The sequence below is a fragment of the Saccopteryx bilineata genome, chromosome 10 (genome assembly GCF_036850765.1).
Source record: "Saccopteryx bilineata isolate mSacBil1 chromosome 10, mSacBil1_pri_phased_curated, whole genome shotgun sequence".
Taxonomy (NCBI): Eukaryota; Metazoa; Chordata; class Mammalia; order Chiroptera; family Emballonuridae; genus Saccopteryx; species Saccopteryx bilineata.
Window position 1 is genome coordinate 9,961,901 of NC_089499.1, and position 25,233 is coordinate 9,987,133.

General features: G+C 42.2%; 1 protein-coding gene across 3 annotated transcripts in view; it reads right to left on the reverse strand.

Moving 5' to 3' along the window:
• Positions 1-6,552: 6,552 nt before the first annotated feature.
• LOC136314312 (zinc finger protein 197) overlaps positions 6,553-25,233 on the reverse strand; it is a 59,476-nt gene continuing 40,795 nt past the window's right edge. Inside the window, exons 1-6 of one of the 3 annotated variants that reach the window (XM_066245044.1) lie at positions 22,972-23,099; positions 16,659-17,128; positions 15,286-15,439; positions 14,602-14,693; positions 14,221-14,347; positions 6,553-10,201 (exon numbers count right to left, since the gene is read on the reverse strand). In XM_066245044.1, the coding sequence (XP_066101141.1) occupies positions 7,896-10,201; positions 14,221-14,347; positions 14,602-14,693; positions 15,286-15,439; positions 16,659-17,057 (3,078 nt within the window). In that variant the 5' untranslated portion in view covers positions 17,058-17,128; positions 22,972-23,099 and the 3' untranslated portion in view covers positions 6,553-7,895. Of the gene's footprint in view, positions 10,202-14,220; positions 14,348-14,601; positions 14,694-15,285; positions 15,440-16,658; positions 17,129-22,971; positions 23,100-25,233 lie in introns of those variants that run through there. The other 2 variants (XM_066245043.1, XM_066245046.1) reach the window with 2 other exon arrangements.

Below are 25,233 nucleotides of genomic sequence, written 5' to 3' on the forward strand. Positions count from 1 at the left end.
AGTTTCTTCCCACGGCTAGGATGAGTAATGCCTACAAAAAAGGCAGAAAACATTGTTAGCACCGAGCAGAGGTTTGCCTGGCTTGCCTCTAAAGCCCACTGGCCAGTTTCAACAGTGCCTGGACAGTGGCCACTGCAACCCAGAGTCTGTTCCACTCCTCACTCATGGGATGGAAGGGGCTGGACTGTATACATGTAATATGTCCCCACATTAATTACATTACAAACATCTTTTTATATGTCCATTGATTTTTCTGACTATAAAATACATTTTTATTGAAAAAGCTTGAAAAATACAAAAAATGATTAAGAAAAATCACCCGATCCATCTCCAAAGAATAACCACTGTTTACCACAGAATATATTATTTCTCCTTTTTTTTTTTTTTTTTTAGAATATATTCTTTTAAGGGAAAACTTCCAACCATACTGCCAATGATGACTTAAACTTTTTGTTTTTAACTATGGAGATTCGTATTTTCACAATTATCTTTTTTTTTTCTTTTTTAAAAGCAGGGACATTAAAACACAAACATTTTAGTGCCAAAGGTAAATAACAGCATAAACAAAAGAATACAAGGAAAAGACTGGGAGGCTACACACCAATATGTTGTGAGTGGTTTCTGCTGGGTAATGTGATTGTTCAATTTTTATACTTTCCATTTCTTCCAAATGAGTATTACTCTCAAAATAAAAAGGATTTTTTCATGCCACCATTCTTCACACTTATCATTTTTTTTTTTAAAACCTTTGCTTTATTATTTTTTTTTTTTACAGAGGTAGAGATAGACAGGGACAGACAGACAGGAACAGAGAGAGATGAGAAGCATCAATCATCAGTTTCTCGTTGCGCATTGCGACTTCTTAGTTGTTCATTGATTGCTTTCTCACATGTGCCTTGACCGTGGGCCTTCAGCAGACTGAGTAACCCCTTGCTGGAGCCAGCGACCTTGGGTCCAAGCTGGCGAGCTCTTTGCTCAAGCCAGATGAGCCCGCGCGCGACCTGGGAGTCTCGAACCTGGGTACTTCCGCATCCCAGTCCGACGCTCTATCCACTGCGCCACCGCCTGGTCAGGCCACACTTATCATTTTTAATAGCTGCACAATAACCTATGGTGTTATCATTCTCTTTTAAAAGTACAGAAATATATAGAATTAACTATGTCCTACACACACAGAGTAACCATCAGTCTTTTCTCTGCATTGCCATACATATATATATACCTTCACAAATATTTTTTTTCCAAAACATATTAGATCATACATGTATATTGTTCTGCAATCTGCACTGTTTGTTCTTTGAACTCAGTTTTCATATTGCACAATAGTCTAGTAGTCTTAGGTAGATGTTTCAATATAAGTACATTTAGAGCTATCACATTCTGGCATAGTACTCTCAATTATAGCTCTAATTTATTTACTTAACCATCTCTTATTAATAAAACCATTGTTTTAGTAAAAGTGTTATTTTTTTTGCTTTTTTTTTTGACAGAGACAGAGAGAGTAAGAGAGAGGGACATATAGGGACAGACAGGCAGGAAGGGAGAGAGATGAGATTCATCAATTTTTCGTTGCACCTCCTTAGTTGTTCAGTGATTACTTTCTCATATGTGCCTTAATAATGTTTTTTTTTAATATATATATTTTTTAATTTATTTATTTTAGAGAGGAGAGGGAGAGACAGAGAGAGAGAAGGGGGGGGAGGAGCTGGAAGCATCAACTCCCATATGTGCCTTGACCAGGCAAGCCCAGGGTTTCGAACTGGCAACCTCAGCATTTCCAGGTCGACGCTTTATCCACTGCGCCACCACAGGTCAGGCTCATATGTGCCTTGATGGGGGAGGGGAGAGCATTATAGCAGAGCACGTGACCCCTTGCTTAAGCCAACGACTATGGGGTCATTTATACGATCCCATGCTCAAGCCAGCGACCCCGCAGCTCAGGTTGATGCGACCTCGGGGTTTCCAAGCTGGGTCTTCCGCGCCCCAGTCCAACCCTCTATCCACTGCGCCACCACAGGGTCAGGCTCCAGTTATTTCTAAATAATAATTAATGTTTTTCTTTCTGTGCAAAGAGAATAAGCGGATTGCTGGTTGAAAGATTTGTATGGCTGATGTGCACTGTCAAACCACTTTCCAAAAGGAACGCGCCAAGTTAGCCCACCAATGTAACAGTACATAGCCAAGCCAGCAGGTTGTTTTTAAATTTGTGTGATAAGCCTGACCTGTGGTGGCGCAGTGGATAAAGCGTCAACCTGGAAACACTGAGGTTGCCGGTTCGAAACCCTGGGCTTGCCTGGTCAAGGCGCATATGGGAGTTGATGCTTCCTGCTCCTCCCCCTTCTCTCTCTCTCTCTCTCTCTCCTCTCTATAATGAATAAATAAAATCTAAAAAAAATAAAAATAAAAAAATAAAATAAAAGACTAAAAAAAAAATAAAATAAAATAAATTTGTGTGATAAAATTATCCTGACATTTTTGTTGATCATGAAGAGAATGAGAAATTCCTATTCCTCTTTAGATGCTTTGCTAGGAAAAAAAATGCTAAAATTTACTAACTCTCCTTTTGTTGCTACTTAAGTGATCACATGCTTTTTTTCGTGTTAACTTACTGACAACTTACTGCATACACTGTATTTCTTGAGTAATGAAGTATTTTCATTCCTGCAACAAATCTTAGTTCTGTAGAATTATTCATCCCTTGAATAGCTGAATTCCACCAGGTAGGAAGACCCTTAACACTCGTTTCACCTGTGAAACGCAAGATCAGCTAATGAGAGTACGGTCATCAGACTGCCGATCAAACTCAAACCGGCCTCCAGCCCTAGACTGCACGGAGTCCCCTGTCAAGGACTTCCCTTTCCACGTCCTTTCCTATTTCCAGACGTACAACCCACCTCCTCCACCTCCAGGCCCCACCCAGCTCTGTTCCCGGGGTAAGCCTGCCTCCTGCGGAGGTCCGTGTCCAACCTCCCCCTGGACAGTCCCTCTGGAGGCGACAGCCGGGTTCCCGAAGTGGTGGGGCGCGGAGCCATCCCGGGAAAGAGCTGAGGTCCCTGAGGGTAGGACGCACCGGACCTCCACAGGGACCGCCGCTCCCGCGGCCCCGATGTTCGCGCCCACCCCCGCCAACCTCGCTCACCGTGCGCGGTGGAGAGGCCCGGCCAGAGCTCTCGGGCTTTGGGGCAGAATGCCGGGAGGCCGGGACCTCTAAACCTAACGGCGCGAGAACAATGACCGGACAGGAAGTGCCTGGGGATGGGCTTCCGGCTCCCCAAGTCGCCAGGCCAGCCTCTCTAGGAATGTCGGAGGTACTTTCCTCTCGATGGGTGACCAATATCACTCCGGTAAGGGATGGGAGCAGAAGTGCTCCAAAGGAGGGTGCAGGTAGACTGTGGCGCTGGGCCTCGGGGAGGGGGCATCCCAGGCTGTACAGGGGCAGTTAAGCGAGGCGAGCACTTAGGAGCCCGAAGCTACAAAGCATTAATTCGCAGAAAGCCCTGATAATTTTGTTTCAAGTGTTTTATTTTGAAAAATATCAAAAGGCACAGAAAAGTTGAACGGTACAATGAATACCTGTATCCTCCAAATGGACTCAACTATCAACACATTGCTACGTTTGCTTTATACTATACATACTGAAAAAGACGTTTTTTAAAGTTGTAAACATCAAAACACTTCATTCCAAATACTTCAATATTCATCCTTTAGTAAGAATATTCTCCAAACACCATCATAACCAAGTACGAAAATTAACAATTCTCTAATATCACCTAATATACAGTTATAGTCAGATTTTCCCAACTGTCCTAAAATATATATTTTATAATTTTGTTTTTCCAAATCCATTTCAGACTCTGCATCTAATTATGGCTCTTTAGTCTTTCTTTGTATTGAATTTGTAGATCCACAGGAAGTTGCAAAGATAATACCCTTCACCTAGATTCCCCCATAATTTATATAAAAATCAGAAAATCAGCACTGGTACAATGCGTGTGTATATGCCATTTTCTCACATGGACAGACTTGTGTAACCACCACAATCAAGATACACAGCTGTTCTAACACCACAAAGACCTCCCAGAACTACCCCTCCCGGTCCTCCTGCTCCCTCCCACCAGCCCCACTGTCTGGCAATCATTGATGGTTTTCACTTCTATAGTTTTGTCAGTTTAGAAAAGTATATAAATGGAATCATATGCTCCCTGACCTTCTGAGATTGGATTGTTTCACTCAGCATAATTCTACTGAAATTCAGTTGAGTCATTGCAGGTATCAAAACATCATTCCAATTTATTGCAGAGTAGTAAGTATTCATTGATACACACACACACACACACGTTTGTTTTACCCACCCACTGAGGATATTTGGGTTACTTACAAATTTTGATTACAAATAAAACTGCTATGAACAGTCATATACAGATTTTTGTGTGAACCTAAGTTTTCATTTCTCTGGGATAAATGCTCCAAGTGCAAATACAGGGAAGAAACTGCCAAACTATTTTCCAGAATGGCTGCCATTTACCATGCCTAGCAAATAGGAGATCCAGTTTCTCCATAGCCTTGCCAGCAATTGGTGGTGTTTTTTTTTAAAGCTATTCTATGCAGTTATTTTAACTTGCATTTCCCTAATGCCTAATGATGTTGAACATCTTTTCATTTATTCGCCGTCTATACTTTGGTGAAATGTCTGTGATTTTTGCTCATTTCCTAATTAAATCTATTATTGAGTTGGAGAAGTCTTTATATAGTCTAGACACAAATGCTATTGGGATATATGACTTGTAAATATTTTCTCATCATCTATAATGTCTTTTCATCCTCTTAGAAGTCTTTTAAAGAACAAATCATTTTAATTTTATGAGATCCAGTTTATCATTTCTTTCTTTTATGGAGCATGTTTTTTATATAAATCTAAGAACTCTTTGCTTGGTCTTAGTTTCTGATACATATATATATATGTATCAGAAGTTTCATAGTTATATACTCATGGACTGCTTCTTGAACGTGCCCTGACTGGGGTCACACATGCGACCTCTGGCGCAACAGGTCAACGCTTTATCCACTGAGCAACCCAACCAGGGCCTCTTTAATATTTTAAAAACAGCCTCCTTATCCATTTTTATACCTTTTACTATGTTAAATTCCATACTTATATAAAAGCAGAGAACACTATAATGAACTCTCAATACTCATCTACCTTCAAAGATTATCACCCCTCCCCTTTTCATCAACTTTTTGAAGAATCCAGTGCAGTTTTCTTTTATTGTGTGTGTGTGACAGAGACACAGAGAGAGGGCCAGATAGGGACAGACAGACAGGAAGGGAGATGAGAAGCATCACTTCTTCACTGTGGCTCCTTGGTTGTTCATTGATTGCTTTCTCTTATGTGCCTTGACCAGGGCGGCTTCAGCATAGCAAGTGACCCATTGCTCAAGTCAGCAACCTTGGGCTTCAAGCCAGAGACCTTTGGGCTCAATCCGGCAACCATGGGGTCATGTCTATGATCCCATGCTCAAGCCAGTGACCTGTGCTCAAGCTGGTGACGCTATGCTCAAGCTGGATAGGCTTGTGCTCAAGCCAGCAACCTCGGGGTTGCAAACCCAAGTCCTCTGCATCCCAGTCCCACGCTCTATCCACTGCACCACTACCTGGTCAGATGATCCAGTGCAGTTTTCTTATACAATATCCCACGTTCTGTATTTGTTTCTCATGGTGTCATTTATATTGGTCTTCTGCCTCCTGCATTTCCTGTAAACTGGCAGTAGTATCTAAGAAGCTTGATGAATTCAGGTTATACTTTTGGTTTATTGCATCCCATCAGGAGGCACATTATGTAGGTTGTTTCAGCCTTAGTGATGTTGCACTGTATTTGTCTAGCTCTCTCCATTGTTTTTGGGTTTTTTTGAGAGAGAAGGGAGGGGTGAAGAAACATCAAATAAGTGTTGTTCCACTTATTTACGCATTCACTGATTGATTCTTCTATGTACTCTGACCAAGGATCGAACCTGCAACTTTGGCATTTGGGACAAGGCTCCAATCAACTGAGCAACCTGGCCCAAACCTCTCCATTGTTAAAAGTACATCTTTCCCTTTGTAATTACTACATAATCTAGGGTAATTCTTCTGCAGCATGGCTATAAAGCAATTTTATATTCATTACCTCATAACAACTTTGTGAGGTAGATAATATTCCTCTGTTTAACAGAGGAAATTAAGGCTCCAAGAAATAAAGGCATTTGTGCATGGAAAGTTGCAGAACACTACTCATAACCAGGTCTTAAGACTTTTAATTTTGGGCCCTTTCCAGTTTTCACTCTTCGGAACCTTTCATTCTAATGAGGAACCAGCCCTCAAGAAACTTTGGAGTTGAATATTTAGTATGATCAACTCAACACTACTAGTATTAGAAAACACAATTCTGATATTAACATATTAGTAGTCCAGCTGCAGAATTGGAGTTTTGAGAATACAACATATAAGTATCAACTCAAGAATACAGGTTGAATTAAATTTATAAAAGCACAAAGGGAAGAAAGACTGAGTGGTTGGTTTACAGGGAATGATGGGCCTGATTCCCCAGATGTTGACTCTGAATTGGTTTAATTAGAGCCTGAAGGGCTTGGCTCAGTGTGAAAAATTTATGTAGTTGAGTGCTGGGACAGAGTGTTGTTTCTTCAGTAACAAGTGATGTCAGCAATGATAAAGATGTTCATTAGAACTGAGAATGACATGACAGGGATAGTCAGCTCAAGGGTTGGGGTTAAGGACTTTTCCCTAAGAACAAGGTGAGCAACACGGGACTGGCCTTCCATTCTGACGTTCTACATCCACTAGCTTCCAATTCCAAGGCTGAAAGGTTGATTTACCTTGGCATCAGTGTTAACATCTAGACATACTATTTTTCCACAATAAGGCAACACTTTTACATAAAAACAAACTAGTCATATTATCTATTAACTCCCTAACCATTTTTTAAAGCTGTATTTTTAAAGTTTTCTTAGAGTGATAAATTCCAGTTAGCTATCCATCATACTACATCTTACTATAAAAATCAGTTTACACTTCACCTTACTATAAAAATGAATACCTTTTGAGGTTCACATAGTCTGAGTATTAATGAACAAACATTACATTATGCAATGCTCTAGATTTTGACTATACCATTTTTATCCAACCCTACTGACAACTAGATTATCTCATGAAATACAAAGGTCCTCTCACGTAATCCTCATGACAATCCTGCGAGGTAGGCATCGTGTCAATGTTTGACTGACAGGGAAACAGAGGCTTAGATGCTGACTTAACAACCATACACAGCTAGTAAGAGAAAGTGCCAGGACCTACACCCAGGTCCTCTGGTTCCGAACCCAGTGCTCTTCTTAAATTGTCCTCAAACAGCAGACTCTTGCCACCAACTCCATGTCTGACATGTTTCAATCATACTGTCTATATAGACTTTCTGCAGCAGTGATTCTACCTTGAAAATGTGTAATATACACATTTTCAGAAACAATTTCCACTTTTTAATACAAAAGTATTTTTGCTATTGCTTACAACATCATCATTACATCTTGTAAGACATAAACCCAGTTTCGTCAGAATCCTCAATTACTGCAAGATCTCTTTCTGGGACATAACAAATGGTCTGGGACACGGTATCCCTCAACTAGAATTGAGTTCATTGTCTTTATTTTTTTCAGTGATTCCAAGTAGAATTTGTAGTCTTGAAAGTTTAGAATAACTTTCTTCCACATGCAACTCACTTAAATATACAAGAGGCAATCATGATTTTTTTTTTCCTTACAAGAACCATACTGCTATTTCTTCAACAGTTACTTAAATAGACAGGAATTCTACTCCAGTTTAAACATAACACCAGATTTTCTGAATCTCTATCTTGGGCTCAGATCATCGGCATTTTGAAGCCAAGAGAATTCTTCCATGGTATGGATTTTTGGTTGAAAATGAAGGTTTGAAGTCTGAGAGCATTCTTTTTCAGACTCATCACATTCACAGAATTTCTCATCTGTATGAATTTTCTGATGCACAGTAAGGTTTTTTCGTTGCCTAAAAACTTTACCACAGTCATTACACCCATATGGTTTCTCCCCTGTGTGGATTCTCTGGTGGCCAACTAAATTCCTCTTAGAAGTAAAGGATTTTCTACACTTCTCACACTCGTATGGTTTTTCTCCAGTGTGCATTCTCTGATGTACAACAAGGTTTTTATTCTGACTGAAGTCTTTTCCACACTCATTACATTTATAAGGTTTCTCTCCAGTATGGATTCTTTGATGTACCATAAGATTTCTACTAGAGGTAAGGACTTTTCTACAAATATGACATTCATAGGTTTTCTCCCCACTATGAATTCTTTGATGTTCAATTAGGTTTCTATTATAAGTAAAGCCTTTCCCACACTCATTACATGCATAGGGCTTCTCGCCAGTGTGGATTCTCTGATGGGCTATAAGGTTTGAGCGGTAACTGAAGACTTTCCCACAGTCACTGCATTTGTAAGATTTTTCCCTTGTGTGAATCCTCTGATGTCCAATGAGGCTTTTCTTCAGAATGAAGCATTTGCCACACTCATTACACTCATAGGGTTTCTCACCACTGTGGATTCTCTTATGTTCAATGAGGTTTCTGTTAGAACTGAAAGCTCTTCCACACTCACGGCATTCAAAGGGCTTTTCTCCAGTGTGGATTCTCCGATGTACCAGCAGGCTTGAATTGTAATTGAAAGCCTTCCCACAATCTTCACACTTGTAAGCTTTTTCCTGTGTGTGGAGTTTCTGGTGGACCATGAAACTCTTGCTCATAATGAAGGTTTTCCCACACTCACGACATTCATATGGCTTCTCCCCGTTGTGGAGTCTCTCGTGGTCAATCAGGTTTCTGTTAGAACCGAAGACCTTGCCACAATCTTTACATTCATAAAGATTCTCTCCAGTATGGAACCTCTGATGTAAAATGAGGCTTTTCTTTAGAATGAAAACTTTCCCACATTCGTTACATTCATAAGGCTTCTCCCCATTGTGGAGTCTCTGGTGGTCAAAAAGGTAAGCGCTCTGAGTGAAGGCTTTCCCGCACTCAGTGCATTTGTAAGGCTTCTCTCTGCTGTGCATCCTCTTATGGTCAATGAGATTTGACTTAGAATTGAAAATCTTCCCACATTTTTTACAACAAAAGGTCTTCTTTTCTGTGTGGACTCTCTGGTGTAAAAGGAGGCTTTTGCTTCGAATGAAAACTTTCCCACATTCTTTACATTTGTACGGGTTCTCTGCACTGTGGAGTCGCTGGTGGTCAACAAGGTAAGTGGTTTGGGCAAAGGTTTTTCCACATTCATCACATTTATAGGGCTTTTCCCCAGAGTGGATTCTCTGGTGCAGAATGAGGCTCTTCTTCAGGATGAAAGCTTTCTGACACTTGTTACATGTATAAGGTTCTTCCCCTTTGTGGAGCCTCTGATGGTCAATGAGGTAAGCATTCTGAGAGAAAACTTTCCCACACTCATTACATTTATAGGGTCTCTCCCCAGAGTGACGTCTTAGATGTATAATAAGGCCTGAGTGCCTGTAGAAGCCCTTTCCACACTCCTTACATTTATAAGGCTTCTCCCCAGTGTGGATCCTCTGATGGTTTAGAAGGTAAGCGCTCTGAGAGAAGGCTTTCCCGCATTCGTTACACTCATAAGGTTTCTCCCCAGAGTGGTTCCGTAAATGCATTAGAAGGCTTGAGCGCTGAATAAAGCCTTTTCCACACTCCTTACATTTATGAGGTTTCTCGCCAGTGTGGATTCTCCGGTGGTTTATAAGATGAGAGATTTTATTGAAATGTTTACAACATATATCGCATTTATAAAACTTTTTCCCTTCAATACCTATGAAACTTTCAGAAAGAGCAGAACCTAAAGTCAAGCTTTCTCCAAATTCCTTCCCGCTTTGGCCCCGGTTTTCTGGCAGAGTTCGTTTCTTCTTGTCTCGTTCAAGGAGGGAACCTTTCTTCGATGTATCTCTTCCACTTGTTTCATTTCCCCACTGACTTGCCAAAACATGCCATTCACATTCTTTCTCAAAGTCAAGGACCTGGGGAATACCTCCTTGAAGTCTTTTTGATGCTCCTTTCTGAGAGTCTGCTCTTTGAGATACGCTTGACTTTGAAGTCACCTCCTCATTCTCAGTCATGCTCTCCCATTCTGGTAAAAAGAATTAAAATTTCAAATGTTACCAAGTCCCTGTATTAGTGAGAATAAAATCTTTTTTAATTCATTTTTTTAGAGTGGGGAAAGAGAGAAAGGGAGAGAGAGGGAGAGGGAGGGAGGAGGAGGGAAAGGGAGAGAGAGGGAAAGAGAAGCAGAGACAGGGGGAAGGGGAGGGGGAGGGGGAGAGAGAGGGAGGAAGGAAGGAAAAAAGGAAGGAAGGAAAAAAGGAAGGAAGGAAGTAAGGAAAGGAAGGAAGGAAGGAAGGAAGGAAAAGAAAGAGAGAGAAGGAAGGAAGGAAGGAAGGAAGGAAGGAAGGAAGGAAGGAAGGAAGGAAGGAAGAAAGAAAGAAAGAAAGAAAGAAAGAAAGAAAGAAAGAAAGAAAGAAAGAAAGAAAGAAAGAAAGAAAGAAAGAAAAGGGGGAGGAGCAGGAAGCATCAACTCCCATACGTGCCTTGACTAGGCAAGCCCCGGGTTTTGAACCAGTGAGCTCAGCATTCCAGGTCAACGCTTTATCCACTGCGCCACCACAGGTCAAGCAGAATAAAATCTTCAAATGGCTTTAAAGCTAAAAAGATACATTTTTATATGCATACAAAACGGAGAAACTTTTCATTAAATGAAGGTACAGAGCAGAATGCTACAGAGATGGACTGCTATAAATAGATTAACACAGAACTCACTCTGTGATACAGCTAACACTTTGCCTTCAGGCGCAGAAGGAAAACAGAAATGATGTTGACAAAGTACATACAAGGAAGAATGAGAGGAGAACATGGGGTTTTATATAGTGGTTCAGACCTGGGGATCAGGAAGTGGGATGGAACAAAAATAATTTGGCTTATAAAAAGAATTTCTTTTTATTTCTTCATGCTAGGAAGATAGGAACTCATAAAAAAGGAAAATATACCTAAGGACTCTAAAAGGCAATCTTTAATTTTGAAGAGTCAAGTGCATAACTATTTTTAATTACTTGAAAGCAATTAAACTACAGAAAAAGAAATCCTTTAAAAAGCAACTTAATGCTTAGAATTCATCTATTAATTCCTACTATTCCTTTTAAAATTGAGAAATGCACATTTTAAAATTCATTTCACAACCTGGGGTGGCGCAGTGGATAAAGCCTCAACCTAGAATGCTGAGGTCTCCAGTTTTAAACCCAGGGCTTGCTGGTCAAGGCACATATGGGAGTTGATGCTTCCTGCTCTCTCCATCTTTCTTTCTTCTCTCTCTCCTCTCTAAAATGAATAAATATAATAATTAAAAAAAATAAAAATTTAAAAAAATAAATAAAATTCATTTCACAAAAAAGAGATATAGAATGAAAAGAAAAAATAGAAAAGAGAGATTAAAAATTATATAAACATCTAGACAATGTTAAGGCTGACCTATTTAACCTCCAAGATCTCTTTGAACTCTAACATTCTCAAATATTTTAAAATGTAAAATTATTATTATTTTTTAAATGTTTCTGGCCTACTCTGTAGTGGTGTAGTGGCTAGAGCATCTACCTGGAATGTTGATGTCACAGGTTTGAAACCTTGGGCTTGCCCAGTCAAGGCACATATGACAAGCAATCAATTAACAACTAAAGTGAAGCAACTATGAGTTGATATTTAGCATTCTTCCCACCTCTCTCTTCTTTCTCTGTAAAATTAATAAAGAAAATCTTTAGTCTGACCTGTGGTGGTGTAGTGGATAAAGTGTCGACCTGGAATGTTGAGGTCACCGGGTCAAAACCCTGGGCTTACCCGGTCAAGGCACATATGAGAAGCAACTGCTTCTCACTTATTCCCCCTTCTCTCTCTTTATTTCCTCTCTCTAAATCAATAAACATTAAAAAGAATCTTTAAAAATAATAAAAAGCTTGGCCAGGAGGTGGTGCAGTGGATAGTGTCAGCCTGGGATGCTGAGGACCCAGGTTCAAAGCCCGAGATCGCCAGCTTGAGTGAGGGCTCATTCAGCTTGAGGATGGGCTCACCAGCTTGCGCGTGGGATCATAGACATGACCCCATGGTCACTGGCTTAAAGCCCAAGGTTGCTAACTTGAGTCCAAGGTTACTGGCTTGAGAAAGGGGTCACTGGCTCTGCAGGAGAGCCCGGTCAAGGCACATATGAGAAAGCAATCAATAAACAACTAAGACGCCACAACTTTGAGTTGATGTTTCTCATCTCTCCCTTCCTCTCTCGTCTCTCTCGCTAAAAATACATACATACATACATACATACATATACACACACAGGAAGGACATGAATAAGAGTAAAATGACCAATAAATATGTGCAAAGATTTCAACCACATTAATAATCAAAGAAATGAAAAACAAACATAAGGTAGTACTCTTCCTCTACCCAACAGAGATTTCAAACACTGACCACACCATAAGTGCATACAGGAAAATAGGCCCTCTAGTGCTCTTTTCATGAGAATAAAAAGTGGTACCATTAACAGGAAGCAGTTTGGTAATACAGTATCAAAACAAAATCTACAGAACATTTGACCCACCATTACCATAGCTAAGATATTAAAAGACATAGTCTCGTAAGTATAACTATATATGGTATAAGTTACTATGAACAATAAAATAAATTTCTAATGTTGCTGGGTGTAAAATTAACATACAAAAATTTAATATTTTCATCTATGCTAAGAATAGTAAATTAAAAAACATCAGAAAAGATTCCAATTCCAAAGAATCAATGTAACCAGAAACATACAAAGGCAGTACTGGACAAATGGAATGGCATGCAGTGTTCTTGAACAGAAATTCAGTATCATAAAGTTGTCAATCTTAAGCATGATACGGACAGTCGAATTCTATGCAGCCATTTAAACTGATATACTTCGCCTCATTTATTCTTTCTGCATTCATCTCCCAAACTAAGTAAGCTACTTAATGACAGAATCACATCATTCCCACAGTTGCCACCATATGATAGATGTTTAATGTTTGCTGGAAGCACAAAGAGCTAATATATTTTTTAAGTACTCTTACTTTATTACTAATCAAAGAACTCCAGTTGGGAATAAATAGATACTGTAACTTGAAAAAACTGTATTGGCAACAATTTAAACGTGATTACTCAGCACCAATGAAAACAGAGCAAAAGGAGCACTCTTCTGCACCACTGGTAAGTACAGGGAGCATGGCGACCACTATGGAAAGCTGTCAGGCAGTACGAGCAAGAGCCTTAAAATAATGTAGGCCCTGGCCAGCGGTTCGGTGGATAGAGCGGTGGATAGAGCATCCGCATGGTGTACAGACGTCCCTGGTTCAATTCCCGGTCAGGGCACACAGAAGAGACCATCAGCTCTCTCCCCCTCCCTCTTCTCTCCCTCTTCACCTTCAGCAGCCAGTGGCTTAACTGGTCCCACCGTGGCCCCGGGTGCTAAGGATAGCGTGGTTGTTCCCAGAGTGTCAGCCTCAGGTGCCAATAATAGCTCAGTATTAGAGCCTCAGCTCCAGATGGGGTTGCCGGGTAGATCCCAGTTGGGGTGCATACAGGAGTCTGTCTCTCTATCTCCCCTCCTCTCACTTAAAAAATAAATAAATAAACAAAAAACATTTTAAACACTTAGGCCTAGTAATCCTACTTCTAGAAAATAATGAGAAATAAAGAAAGGCCTTAGGCACAGAGATAGATGGTTATTATAGTAATCATCTAAAGTAAGAAAATGGGTAACTGAATTAAGGCATAAATTATGTAGCCTATAATATAGATAATTGTAAAGAATTTATAATAATATGGGTGAGGAGAACATAGGAAGGCAAGCTTTAAAACTGTATACACACATACTCATATAAACACACACTTAAAAAAAATCTCAAATACAAGAAATAAAATAAGTAATACATGAAAAGTTTGATAGTTGTCTACAAATAGTGACTTTAAGGAAGTTTTTTCCTTTTTTCTAACATTCGGTTTTTCAAAATAAGTATATACTACTTTCATAATCAGAAGATGAACAAAAGCTAATGAAATAAAGGTAAGATTATGGGAAGAAAGGGTCCTTACCTAGGGAGGTCACGTTTCCATAATTCTCCAGCATCACATCCCAGTACAAGGCCCTCTGAATCGGGCCCAGACACGCCCACTCCTCTGCAGTGAAGCATACTGACACCTCCTCAAACATCACCAGCTCCTGAAATAAAGGTATGTGTGTGCTTACCCGGGAGCTCCCCCTGAAGGATTCCGTTCACACTGTGAGGTCATGAGGTGGGCAAGGGACCTCAGGGAGACATAAGGAGGCCCCATGTAAAGTCTGCCTTCTAATAGCATGGACCTTGACTGAGAGATGGGACCTGGACACCAAGCGCTAGCGTGAGAGAGGGCACTTGAGCCACAAGCAGGTGGCAGTGATGGGGTCTTAGAAAGGAAGAAGGATGGAAACCTCACCTGGGGCTGGGCCGTTAGGAGCATGAGTGCCATTAATTGGTTTCTTGGGTTCTCTTCCTGGGAAAGGGCAGAAGCTTCAGGGGCAGGAGAATCTGAGGATGGAAGAAAAGCTATATTGAGATCTCTGCTGTTCCTGCCCACTGCTCCAAGTCCAGTATATTCTACAACCAAGGGATTCAGAAAGACCCAGAACTCTCACGTCTAAACTTATCATGTTAATGACGGCTATGAAATGACTAACAAACCTTTTATGAGTGACCCCCATATGCAGGGCTGGAATAACACTAAGAACATTAACAGGAGTGGATAAAAGGTCAGAGACCCAGAAAAGGACAAGAGGGAGAACAGAAAAAACTTGTTACCATAAGGAACTCATATAGAGCAGGCATCCCCAAACTACGGCCCGCAGGCTGCATGTGGCCCCCGAGGCCATTTATCCAGCCCCCCCCCTCTGCCGCACTTCCGGAAGGGGCACCTCTTTCATTGGTGGTCAGTGAGAGGAGCACTGTATGTGGCGGCCCTCCAACGGCCTGAGGGACAGTGAACTGGCCCCCTGTGTAAGAAGTTTAGGGACCCCTGATATAGAGGCAGGAGAGGAAGCAGCTCTCTAGGAGTAGAAGGATAAGCCACAGAAGGGCCCAAGAAAAGAAGGGAAATCCAAAGCCAGGGCTACTACGTAAGTACCGTGTTGAGGGTCCTGGAAGCTGAACACCACGGGGTCGGTGAGAGGACTTGGGTGACTTTCAGCTGACAGCTGGCTACCAGTGTGAGGAGCTGCTGCCCCTGGAGTGCTCACGCCCTCCTGGAGCGTGTCCTGGTTCTGGACAAGGACGGGAACCTGGGAACAGACAAAACCAAATAAGCTGGCTCTTCTCGTACCTTCAGAAAATGGACTCACCTAACCACTGTGGACCTCTTTCTGCCCATAATCTAGAACTGTGAGATCAGAGACACCCACCTCAAAGTATGAAGCATCAAAACAGCAGTAAAACTTTGCCTTGAAAACAATGCCCCACTCACGGCACTGGCGACCTCTCCCAGAGGAGACGGAACAGAATGGTGCCAACAAGCCAGACCTGGGTGTGGGTTCAGGAGGGAATGGGAAGTGACAGGCAATAATTAAAAGCATGTGTTTTAGCTTCAGACCTAATTTTAGATAAGACCTGGTTCAAAACACTCCTCTACTTCTTCACCCCTTGCCTTATCCCTTCTTGCTTCAGTAGAAGCAAGACCAGAGCTTTTCCTTCCTAGAGTAGAAGGAAAACCAGAGCAGGAGTCTAAACACGTGGTTTGCTGCTAGCTAGACGTGTGACCTAAGGCCATCCAGTGAACCCTTCTCTGCATCCACTTTTTTTCTCTCTCATATGAGGAGGATGGATTAGTGATGTGCAATGAAATACACTGCTCTAAAGTCTTTCATTTTTAAGAGTAAAACAAGTCCATCTTTGGTGCCACTGCCAAGTTGGAAGTCTGTTTCAGACTTCTAGTAGAAATATTTCTAGTGGGCTACAGATTGACAGATATTTCACACACACTAGAAACTATGTTAAGATCCCAATTTAACAGTCAAGGATATAAAATCTTATCAGAAGCGAATATCTCAACCCAATCTTTTGGCTCAAAACCTCAAGTAGGGGCACACATGGCAAAGTCTCGCCAGATCTACAAAGTTTCATTCTTATTCTCTCACCATCTTTTAACTCCAGGCTTACATCATCATTGCAGACAAAGAATACATCTGCTTCTGTTTAGAACACCTAGACTCCTCAGGTTCTTGAACCAAATTCAGCATTAGCAAGTGTCACCCAGGAGGACAGAGTGCAGTCACGCCTTTGTGCTGATTCCGAATTGGGACCCAAGACCGCATTCACAAATTCATGTCCCTGCAAAGGTATTCTATGATCTGAACAGCTCATGAACCTATTTTAATTAGCATCAGGGTTCCTAATGTGCTATTAAGTGCTAATGAAAATTACAGGCTTATCCTCCAGCCCAGCCTTCCCTGCCTCAATTTTCTCGTCTTTCCATCCCAAACTTGCCCTCTCCTGCTTTCTCACTTTTAGTCCTGGTCCATCGAGGTCTTTCTGCAGCTCCTCCACCAGGGCCACGGCCTCCTCGCCACTTCCCGGGCGATGGATCTGCACCCAGGTCCGAATCTCCCCGGGCAGGATGCTCAGGAACTGCTCCAGCACCAGCAGCTCCAGGATCTGGGCCTTGGTGCGCGCTTCTGGCCGCAGCCACCGGCGACACAGCTCCCGGAGCCGGCTCAGCGCCTCCTGGGGTCCAGACGTCTGGTGGTACCGTAACTGTCTGAAGTGCAGGTGGGAGGTCTCCCAAACAGAGCAGCTGTTCCCTTGGAAGCTGGTTCCCCATTTCCAGGTATCATCCTTCCCTTTAACAAGACCCTCTTGTCTCAGAGCACTGTGGGCCCAATTTTCTCTTGTCATTGTCTTCATTTAATAAAGCTTCCTGTCCAGATCCCCTCAATCCTTGTTTGCCTTCTTCCTTAGAGCTTGGAGAACATCATCTACAAGACCCCAAAAAAATCATTATTAAAGTTCACTCAGTGAAACAACCAAGTTTCCCAGACCCCAGTCAGCTCCCAACGATGAAGAGAACATCCTGAATGCAAGGTTCCCGGCTATCAGCAGTACACCCTTTGACAGAAGCCCCCTGCCCAAGGCTCTGGGGACACTGACCCAAGTTAACCAGACCACTGCTAAAAGCAGATGTGAAATTCCTTCAGTCATTTTACTTTTTTTTTTTTTTTGAGACAGAGACAGGAAGGAGAGAGATAAGAAGCATCAACTCATAGCTGCATCACTTTAGTTGTTCAATGACTGCTTCTCATACGTGCCTTGATGGGCAGGGGGGGAGGTCCAGCCAAGTCAGTGACTCTTTGCTCAAGCCAGCAATCTTTGGTCCCAAGCCAGCGACCATGGGGTCATGTCTATGATCTCACACTCAAGCCAGCAACCCCACACTCACATTGGTGAGCCCGCACTCAAGCCATATGAGCCTATTCTCAAGCCAGAGACCTAGGGGTTTCGAACCTGGGTCCTTAGCGTCCCAGGTCGATGCTCTATCCATTGTGCCACCACCTGATCAGGCAGGGCTTGTTGTAAGAATTTGATCTTTAAATACATTTTAAGTTTTTGAACAGTGCCTGGTATATGGAGTCAAATATTAGCTAGCTTTCTTTCCTATTTCTGTAGAGGCAACAAGTAATCACAGTCTTAACCCCGATACAGAGGAGACACAATCCTAATACCTCAATTAATCATGGCTGAAGGAAGTTCTGTGTGGTTTTTCTGTACACACAGTACTATAAATTCTCTGAAAATTGTTCACTGGGTTAAAATATTTGGACAGATCTGAATAAGATTACAGAACACTTAGGCTTGCTGCTCTCTAGAAATCTTCTGGTTTTTGTTTTAGAAATAAACATTTAATTTTCTTATTACAAAACAGAAAATCTGTAAAACTAGAAAACATATACAAAACCAAAGAATAATCACCAGATTCTGTTCTTCCGGTCCTTGCTCTCGGTACCAATATGGGTCACGGAACTGGGCCCAACGGTACTGCTCTGTACCTTACTTTTCACATGTACTGTTGTGAAAATAATACTAAATATTCACCATTATTTTTAAGAGTGTATGGGCCCATTCATACTTAAGGAGTCCTCTGTTGTTATGTATTAAAATTATTTATAATTTTCTCCTATTATAAATTAAGCCATAATGACTATCCTTGCTAATAAATATTTGGTTAATATCAGTTTATTTCTTCAGGAAAAATTCCCAGAAAAAAAACTGTTGGGCCAAAAGGGACACAAATAGTTTTAAAAATTTAAGGTTATTTGGGTTAGATCACTATCAGTGACGTATGAAAGCTCCTTCATTAATTTTATTTAACACAGGGGACCCTAAGGGTTCATGCTTATAACTGAGCAAAGGAGGCAGAAATATAAACACGATTTCAATATAATGTGCAAGTATAATTAAGAGGAGGACCAAGGACAGAAAGAATTCACAAAGGTAATTTTGGATTGGGCTTTAAAGGAAAAATAAAAAAAGACCACTGGAATATTAGGAAAGCCATTCCAGGAAGAAACTATAACTTCAAAAGCAAGGGAGTAACAGCACATATTGATCTCTTAATAATGTGCTTTGCAAACCAGAAAAGGAAGTAACCTTTGGAGGTAAAGTTTAGATCTTTTAGTAATGTGCTTTGCAAACCAGAAAAGGAAGTAATCTTTGGAGGTACAGTTGTAGAAGTAGAGTGGAGAGATAAAACAGAAGTCAAATTCTAAAGATTGCTGAGAGTCAGAACAAGGTAACAAGCACAAGTAGAGGTTGTACTTTAGATTTTTCTGTTTGTAAAAACAAGCGATATAGGCTGGCCTGTGGTGGCACAGCAGATAGAGCATTGAACTGGAATGCTGAAGTCACCAGTTGGAAACCCTAGGCTTGCCGGGTCAAGGCACACAGGACAAGCAAACAATGAACAGCTACAGTGAAGCAATTACTTCTCATTCCCCATCCCCTCCTCTCTCTGTAAAATAAATAAATAAAGTATTTTAAAATAGGTAAAATATTCCCTGGGTTCAAACTTTAAAATTATAAAATGCATAGTGTCAAGTTTCCCTCTCCTCATTAGTTTCTTATGTATCTTTCCAGCTATATACTATATGCAGATACAAGTATCTACAGATTGTTGTTTTGTACTTCTCTTTTCTCACAAATGATATACACCATGAATCATGTACTACTGTGTACTGCTACTGCTGTGTAATACCTACTGCGCTTCCTTTCCTCAATTAACAATGTATCTTAGAGATCTACCTTATCCGTACATAGCTCCTCCCTCTTTTTTTATAAACGCATTTACTCAACTCTAACACTGATCCAGAAAACAAACAATCCATAAGCTGGAGTTCATTAAAACAAAAAACTTCTGCTCTGCAAAAGGCAATGTCAAGAGAATGAGAAGACAGACCCTGACAGGGTGGCTCAGTGGACAGAGCGTCATCTATCTGCAGAGGTCACAGCTTCCATCCCCAGTCAGGGCACAACAAGAAGCAACCAATGAGTGCACAACTAAATGGAATAACGGAGTGAAACAATGAGTTGATGCTTTGCTTTCTTTTTCTCTCTCCCTCCCCTGCTCCCTTCTCTCTCTTTCAAATCAATGGAAAAATTTTTTTAAAGAGAGAAGGAAACAACCACAGACTGGGAGAAAATATTTGCAAAAGCACTCACATCTGACACAGAACTATGTATTATACTTTGTATATTTCATACAAAGAACTCTTAAAACTCAATAATAAGAAAACAAGTAACTCATGGCCCTAAGACCTTAACACCCATCTCACCAAAGAAGATACAGACTCCAAATAAGTGCATGAAGATGTATGTGCTCCACATCATATGTCAGCAGGGAAATGCAAATTTAAACAACGAGATGGATGGCCGGTGGTGCTGCAGTGGACAGAGCATCAACCTGGAACGCTGAGGTCACCAGTTTAAAACCCTGGGCCTGCCCTGTCAAGGCACATATGACAGCAATCAATGAACACCTAAAGTGAGGCAACTGTGAGTTGATACTCCTCGTTCCTCCCCACCTTCCTCTCTCTGTAAAATCAGTAAATAAAATTGTTTAAAAACAACAACAGAGAACACAGTGAGATGCTATTACACACCTACTAGAATGGCCAAAATCCAGAACACTGACACCACCAAATGCTGGTGAGCATGTGGAGCAGCAGGAACTCCCCTTCATTGCTGGTGGGAATGTAAAATGGTAAGGCCACAATCTGGCAGCTTCTTACAAAACTAAACATACTCTTACCATATTATCTAGCAATTGTACCCCCGGTGTTTACTCAAAGGAGATGAAAACATGTCCACACAAAAACCGCACACAGATGTTATTTTTGTTTGTTTTTGTGGCAGAGACAGAGAGAGTCAGAGAGAGGGACAGGTAGGGACAGACAGGAAGAGGAGAGATGAGAAACATCAATTCTTTGTTGCAGTTCCTTAGTTGCTCATTGATTGATTTCTCATATGTGCATTGACCGTGGGGGACTACAGCAGAGCGAGTGACCCCTTGCTCGAGCCAGCGACCTTGGGCTCAAGCTGGTGAGCCTTGCTCAAACCAGATGAGCCCACGCTCAAGATGGCGACCTCGGGGTATCAAACCTGGGTCCTCTACATTCCAGTCTGATGCTCTATCCACTGCGCCACCACCTGGTCAAGTTGCACACAGATGTTTACAGTAGCTTTACTCATAATTGCCAACACTTAGAGAAGGGGTTGGGAACCTATGGCTTGTGAGCCAGATGTGACTCTTTTGATGGCTGCATCTGGCTTGCAGACAAATCTTTAATAAAAAAAATAGTAACGCTAAAAATATAAAACATTCTCATGTATTACAATCCATTCATTTCCTACTGCTCTTGTTCATGGTTGCGAGTAGCTGGAGTCAATCACAGCTGTCCTCCGGGACAACACCAAATTTTTATTGGATAATGCGTAAGGTACACGGGTCGTTGTATGGCTCTCACGGAATTACATTTTAAAGTATGTGGCGTTCATGGCTCTCTCAGCCAAAAAGGTTCCCGACCCCTGACTTAGAGGCAACCCAGATGTCCTTCTGTAGGTAAATGAACTGTGGTACATCGAGAAAATGTAATATTATTCAGCACTAAAAAAAAAAAAAGTTATTAAGCTATGAAAGGACATGGAGGAAACATATATATAATACTATGTGAAAGAAGCCAATCTGAAAAGACTATATATACTATTCAATTCCAATTATATGACATTCTCAAAAAGGCAAAACTATGGAGGCCATAAAAAGATGAGTGGTTGCCAGGGGCAACAGGAAGGAGGGATGAACAGGCAGAGCAGCGGATTTATAGAGCAGTGAACCTACTTCGTATGATACTATGTATAATGGTGGATACACACCATTATACATTTATCAAACCCATAGAATGTACAACAGGAAGAATGAACCCTGAAGCAGCCTATGGACTTTGGAAAACAATGATGTGTCAATGCAGAGTCATCAATTCAAACTAATACACCATTCTGATGCGGGATGTTAATACGGGGAAGCTATGCATAAGTGCGGACAGGGAGCACAGGGGAACTCTGTACTTTCTGTTCAATTTTTCTGTGAACCTAAAACTACTCTAAAAAATAAAGTCTATTAAAATAGATGCCTGACCTGTGGTGGCGCAGTGGATAAAGTCTCGACACGGAACACTGAGGTCACCAGTTCAAAACCCTGGGCTTGCCTGGTAAAGGCACATATGGGAGTTGATGCTTCCTGCTCCTCCCCACTTCCTCTCTCTCGCTCTCCTTCTCTAAAATGAATAAACAAAATCTTTTAAAATAGACGCATACATACGTACACCTAACCTGGAAAAAAATGGATTTTCTAAATACTGTTCTACGGCAAATGATCAGCATTCTGCTTACTTTTACTTTGCAGATACAAAAAACAAGTATCTAAACATGCATTGTGTTTGCTTCTCACAAAAGGATTGTGAGCCATAAGTTAGAAAGAACAAAAGAAGGCTCAGAGGAGCTCAGAGATTCCATCGAGGGCACTCAACTACATAGTTAAGCTGCGGGAGCAAGTTCTGAGTTCAGGGACTCCTATTCCAAAAGTCCAAAACAATGCCATCTAAGAAAAACACTTCCGAAACCCCAACAACTAGTCTAAAGCAACGGTTTCCAAATGACAGTTCATTATCAAGTTTTAATCTGGCAAGCTGTAAAACAAAAATAAAGCAGTAATCATATACATAGTCACCAACAGGTTGACAATGGCCTTTCTTGCAAAGGACAGCATATACTTTGAGTTTTAGGATTAAAACATATATTCTGAAGTAATGAGGGTATACGTAGTGTGAGTTTGCTTTAGAAACACCATTTATATTACAATCTTAAAGGATGGAACTTGGTCCACCGCTCGAGGGGGAAATAGAGTCCCCAGAAGTCCCGGAGCTGCTCCAGGGATGACTCCAGAGGTCTCTGAGCACCAGCGTCCAAGCAGACAGAGCTGACCGCCCGGCTGGGGACCGGGCACTGAGGCAGCTGTGCTCTTAGCGGCGACACACCCTATGTGACTCGAGCATCCGTCCAGACACAGACTCATTGGTGCTGTCCTCAGAGTCTCCCCCAAGCCGGCAGCTACCTAAGTCGAGGCCACGGCGCCCACCTCGCCCCGGGCTGAGGACAGTGCTGGGGGTCAGCGGCTGGGAGGACAGCCCAGCGAGGAGGATGCCGCCCAAGCGAGCCCGCACCCGGGCCGCCCTCCGCGCATGCCCACCCGACCCGAGGCCGCCCCGCTTACCCCGGGCTCTGGCTGAGGCTCCGGCTGCGGACACGGTCGCCTAGGCGCCGGAACACTGGGACTGGACTCGAAGACCAGACGCGACGGCAACCGAGGCCCAAAATAATGGAGGACCGGCGGGTGCTGCGACTTCCGGCCGCTCACCACACCCACCGTGCCCATCCCCCACTCTCTAGGAAGCCACATCTCTATGGTTCCATGCTTTTCCCAGAGGAGCCGCGAAGAGCAGAGCTGACGGGTCCTTGGGTCTTGGTTCCTCCCAGCTAAGGAGTAGGGGAGGTCCTGCGTCCCAGACGCTAAGGATGCAGAGAGGAACCACATGGCCCAAGCCCTGAGGACCCTTGTTGCCTCCTGAAGGAGTTGGACCTCACTGTTATTCCCATTTCAGTTGAGGTGGTTTGGGAGTACTTTCTCTTATCGACCTTCTGGGCACCTTTTCCCATCCATTCTTGAACCCTTGGCAGTTCTTACCGTGAAACATGGCTTGTAAATAATGACCCCCCTTGTGAATTCATCTCCTTGTTGGTGTATCCCTTACCCAAAAGATGAGAATCACTACCACTTTATCTCTGAGAAACAAGATCAACACAACCCCATCTTTGTGCTTCTCCTGTTCAACTTTGTCTTAACTTGGCAGGAGGGAACAGTTGACCTTCCATTTTGGAGAGGGAAGGATTACACCAGATGCTTTGCCATCCATCAAACATACCAATTTCCATTAAAGACCCTAGTAGCCAACCAGGCGGTGGCACAGTGGATAGAGCATTGGACTGGGACGCAAAAGACCCAGGTTTGAAACCCGAGGTCACCAGCTTGAGTGCGAGCTCATCTGGCTTGAACGTGGGATAGCTAGCTTGAGCTTGGGATCATAGACATGGTTGCTGGCTTGAGTCCAAAGGTTGCTGTCTTGAAGCCCAAGGTGGCTGGCTTGAGTCCAAGGTTGCTGCCCTTGAGCAAGGGGTCACTCGCTCTGCTGGAGGCCCCTGGTCAAGGCACATATGAGAAAGCAATCAATGAACAACTAAGGAGACTTAGGAGCCACAATGAAGAATTGATGCTACTCATCTCTCTCCCTTCCTGCGTGTCTGTTCCTATCTATCCCTCTCTCTGTCTGTCACCAAAAACAAACAATAAAATAAAAAAAAACCCTGATAGGGTGGGGTTTTTTTTTTAGAAAGATGAGAAACACAACCTTAACATTCAGACTGGTACCTCCATATCAGCTGGTCAAGGTTCTGAGGTTAGCCCCATTTTGAACTGTTATCTGTCTGCCTCCAACTTCTTCTCAAATGCCTCTCTCTTTCATTTATATGCCCTTACACCAAGCTAAACATAACTTTGTTTCCTCTCATAATACCCTATGGAAAAATATGTTCAACAAAGAACAACTCTCAATCACCCCCAAAGAGCATTTATTGGGTTGGCATGTCCCCAATAATACCTGCTGTACTTATCAGGGATTTCCAAAGAAACAGAATCAATAGATTGGCTCAAGGAATAGGCTCACATGATTATATAGATTGAGAAGTCCCAAAATCTTCAGTCGCAAGCTTGAGACCCAGGAGAGTTGAAGGTATGGCTCCAGTTCGAGTCTAAAGGCCTCAGAACAGAAGAACTGATGATGAAAATCCCAGACTGAGTCCAAAAGCAGCAGAAGACCAATGTCTCATCTCAAAAACAGGCAGAAAGAGAACAAATCCTTTCACATTTTTGTTCTATTCAGGCTTTCAGCAGATTGGATGAGGCCCACCCATATTGGGGAGGGCAATCTGATTTACTCCGCCTACCCATTCAAATATTGACCTCATTCAGAATCACCCTCACAGGTACACCCAGAGTAATTTTTAACCAAGTATCTGGGCATCCTATAGTCCAGTGGACCCACAAAATTAACCATCACACCTGGATGTCTTCAAATACAGTGGGGAGTGTTAGTTATAGAATAGCTTATCTAGGCCCTGAAGGGCACACATAATGGGTAGATTCTGGTCAGTGTCACTTAGAGGGACCCAGATTTGGATGTCATCTTGGTGATAACCCCCCTATACCACTACCCACGTTTAAATCCTCACGAAAGAATCTTGTAGGAATGAGAGAACTCACAAAAAAGGGAAAGCTGGAAAAGGGGTCAGGCCGCCTGAGAAAAGTCAATATTTCTATTGTAATTGCATGATGATCAGTAGAGGACATTTTGCTGCACTGGTTGGATCCCCCTAGATTGTCCTTTTCCTCTCACCTCATTGGAGGGGCAGTCTGAAAGTC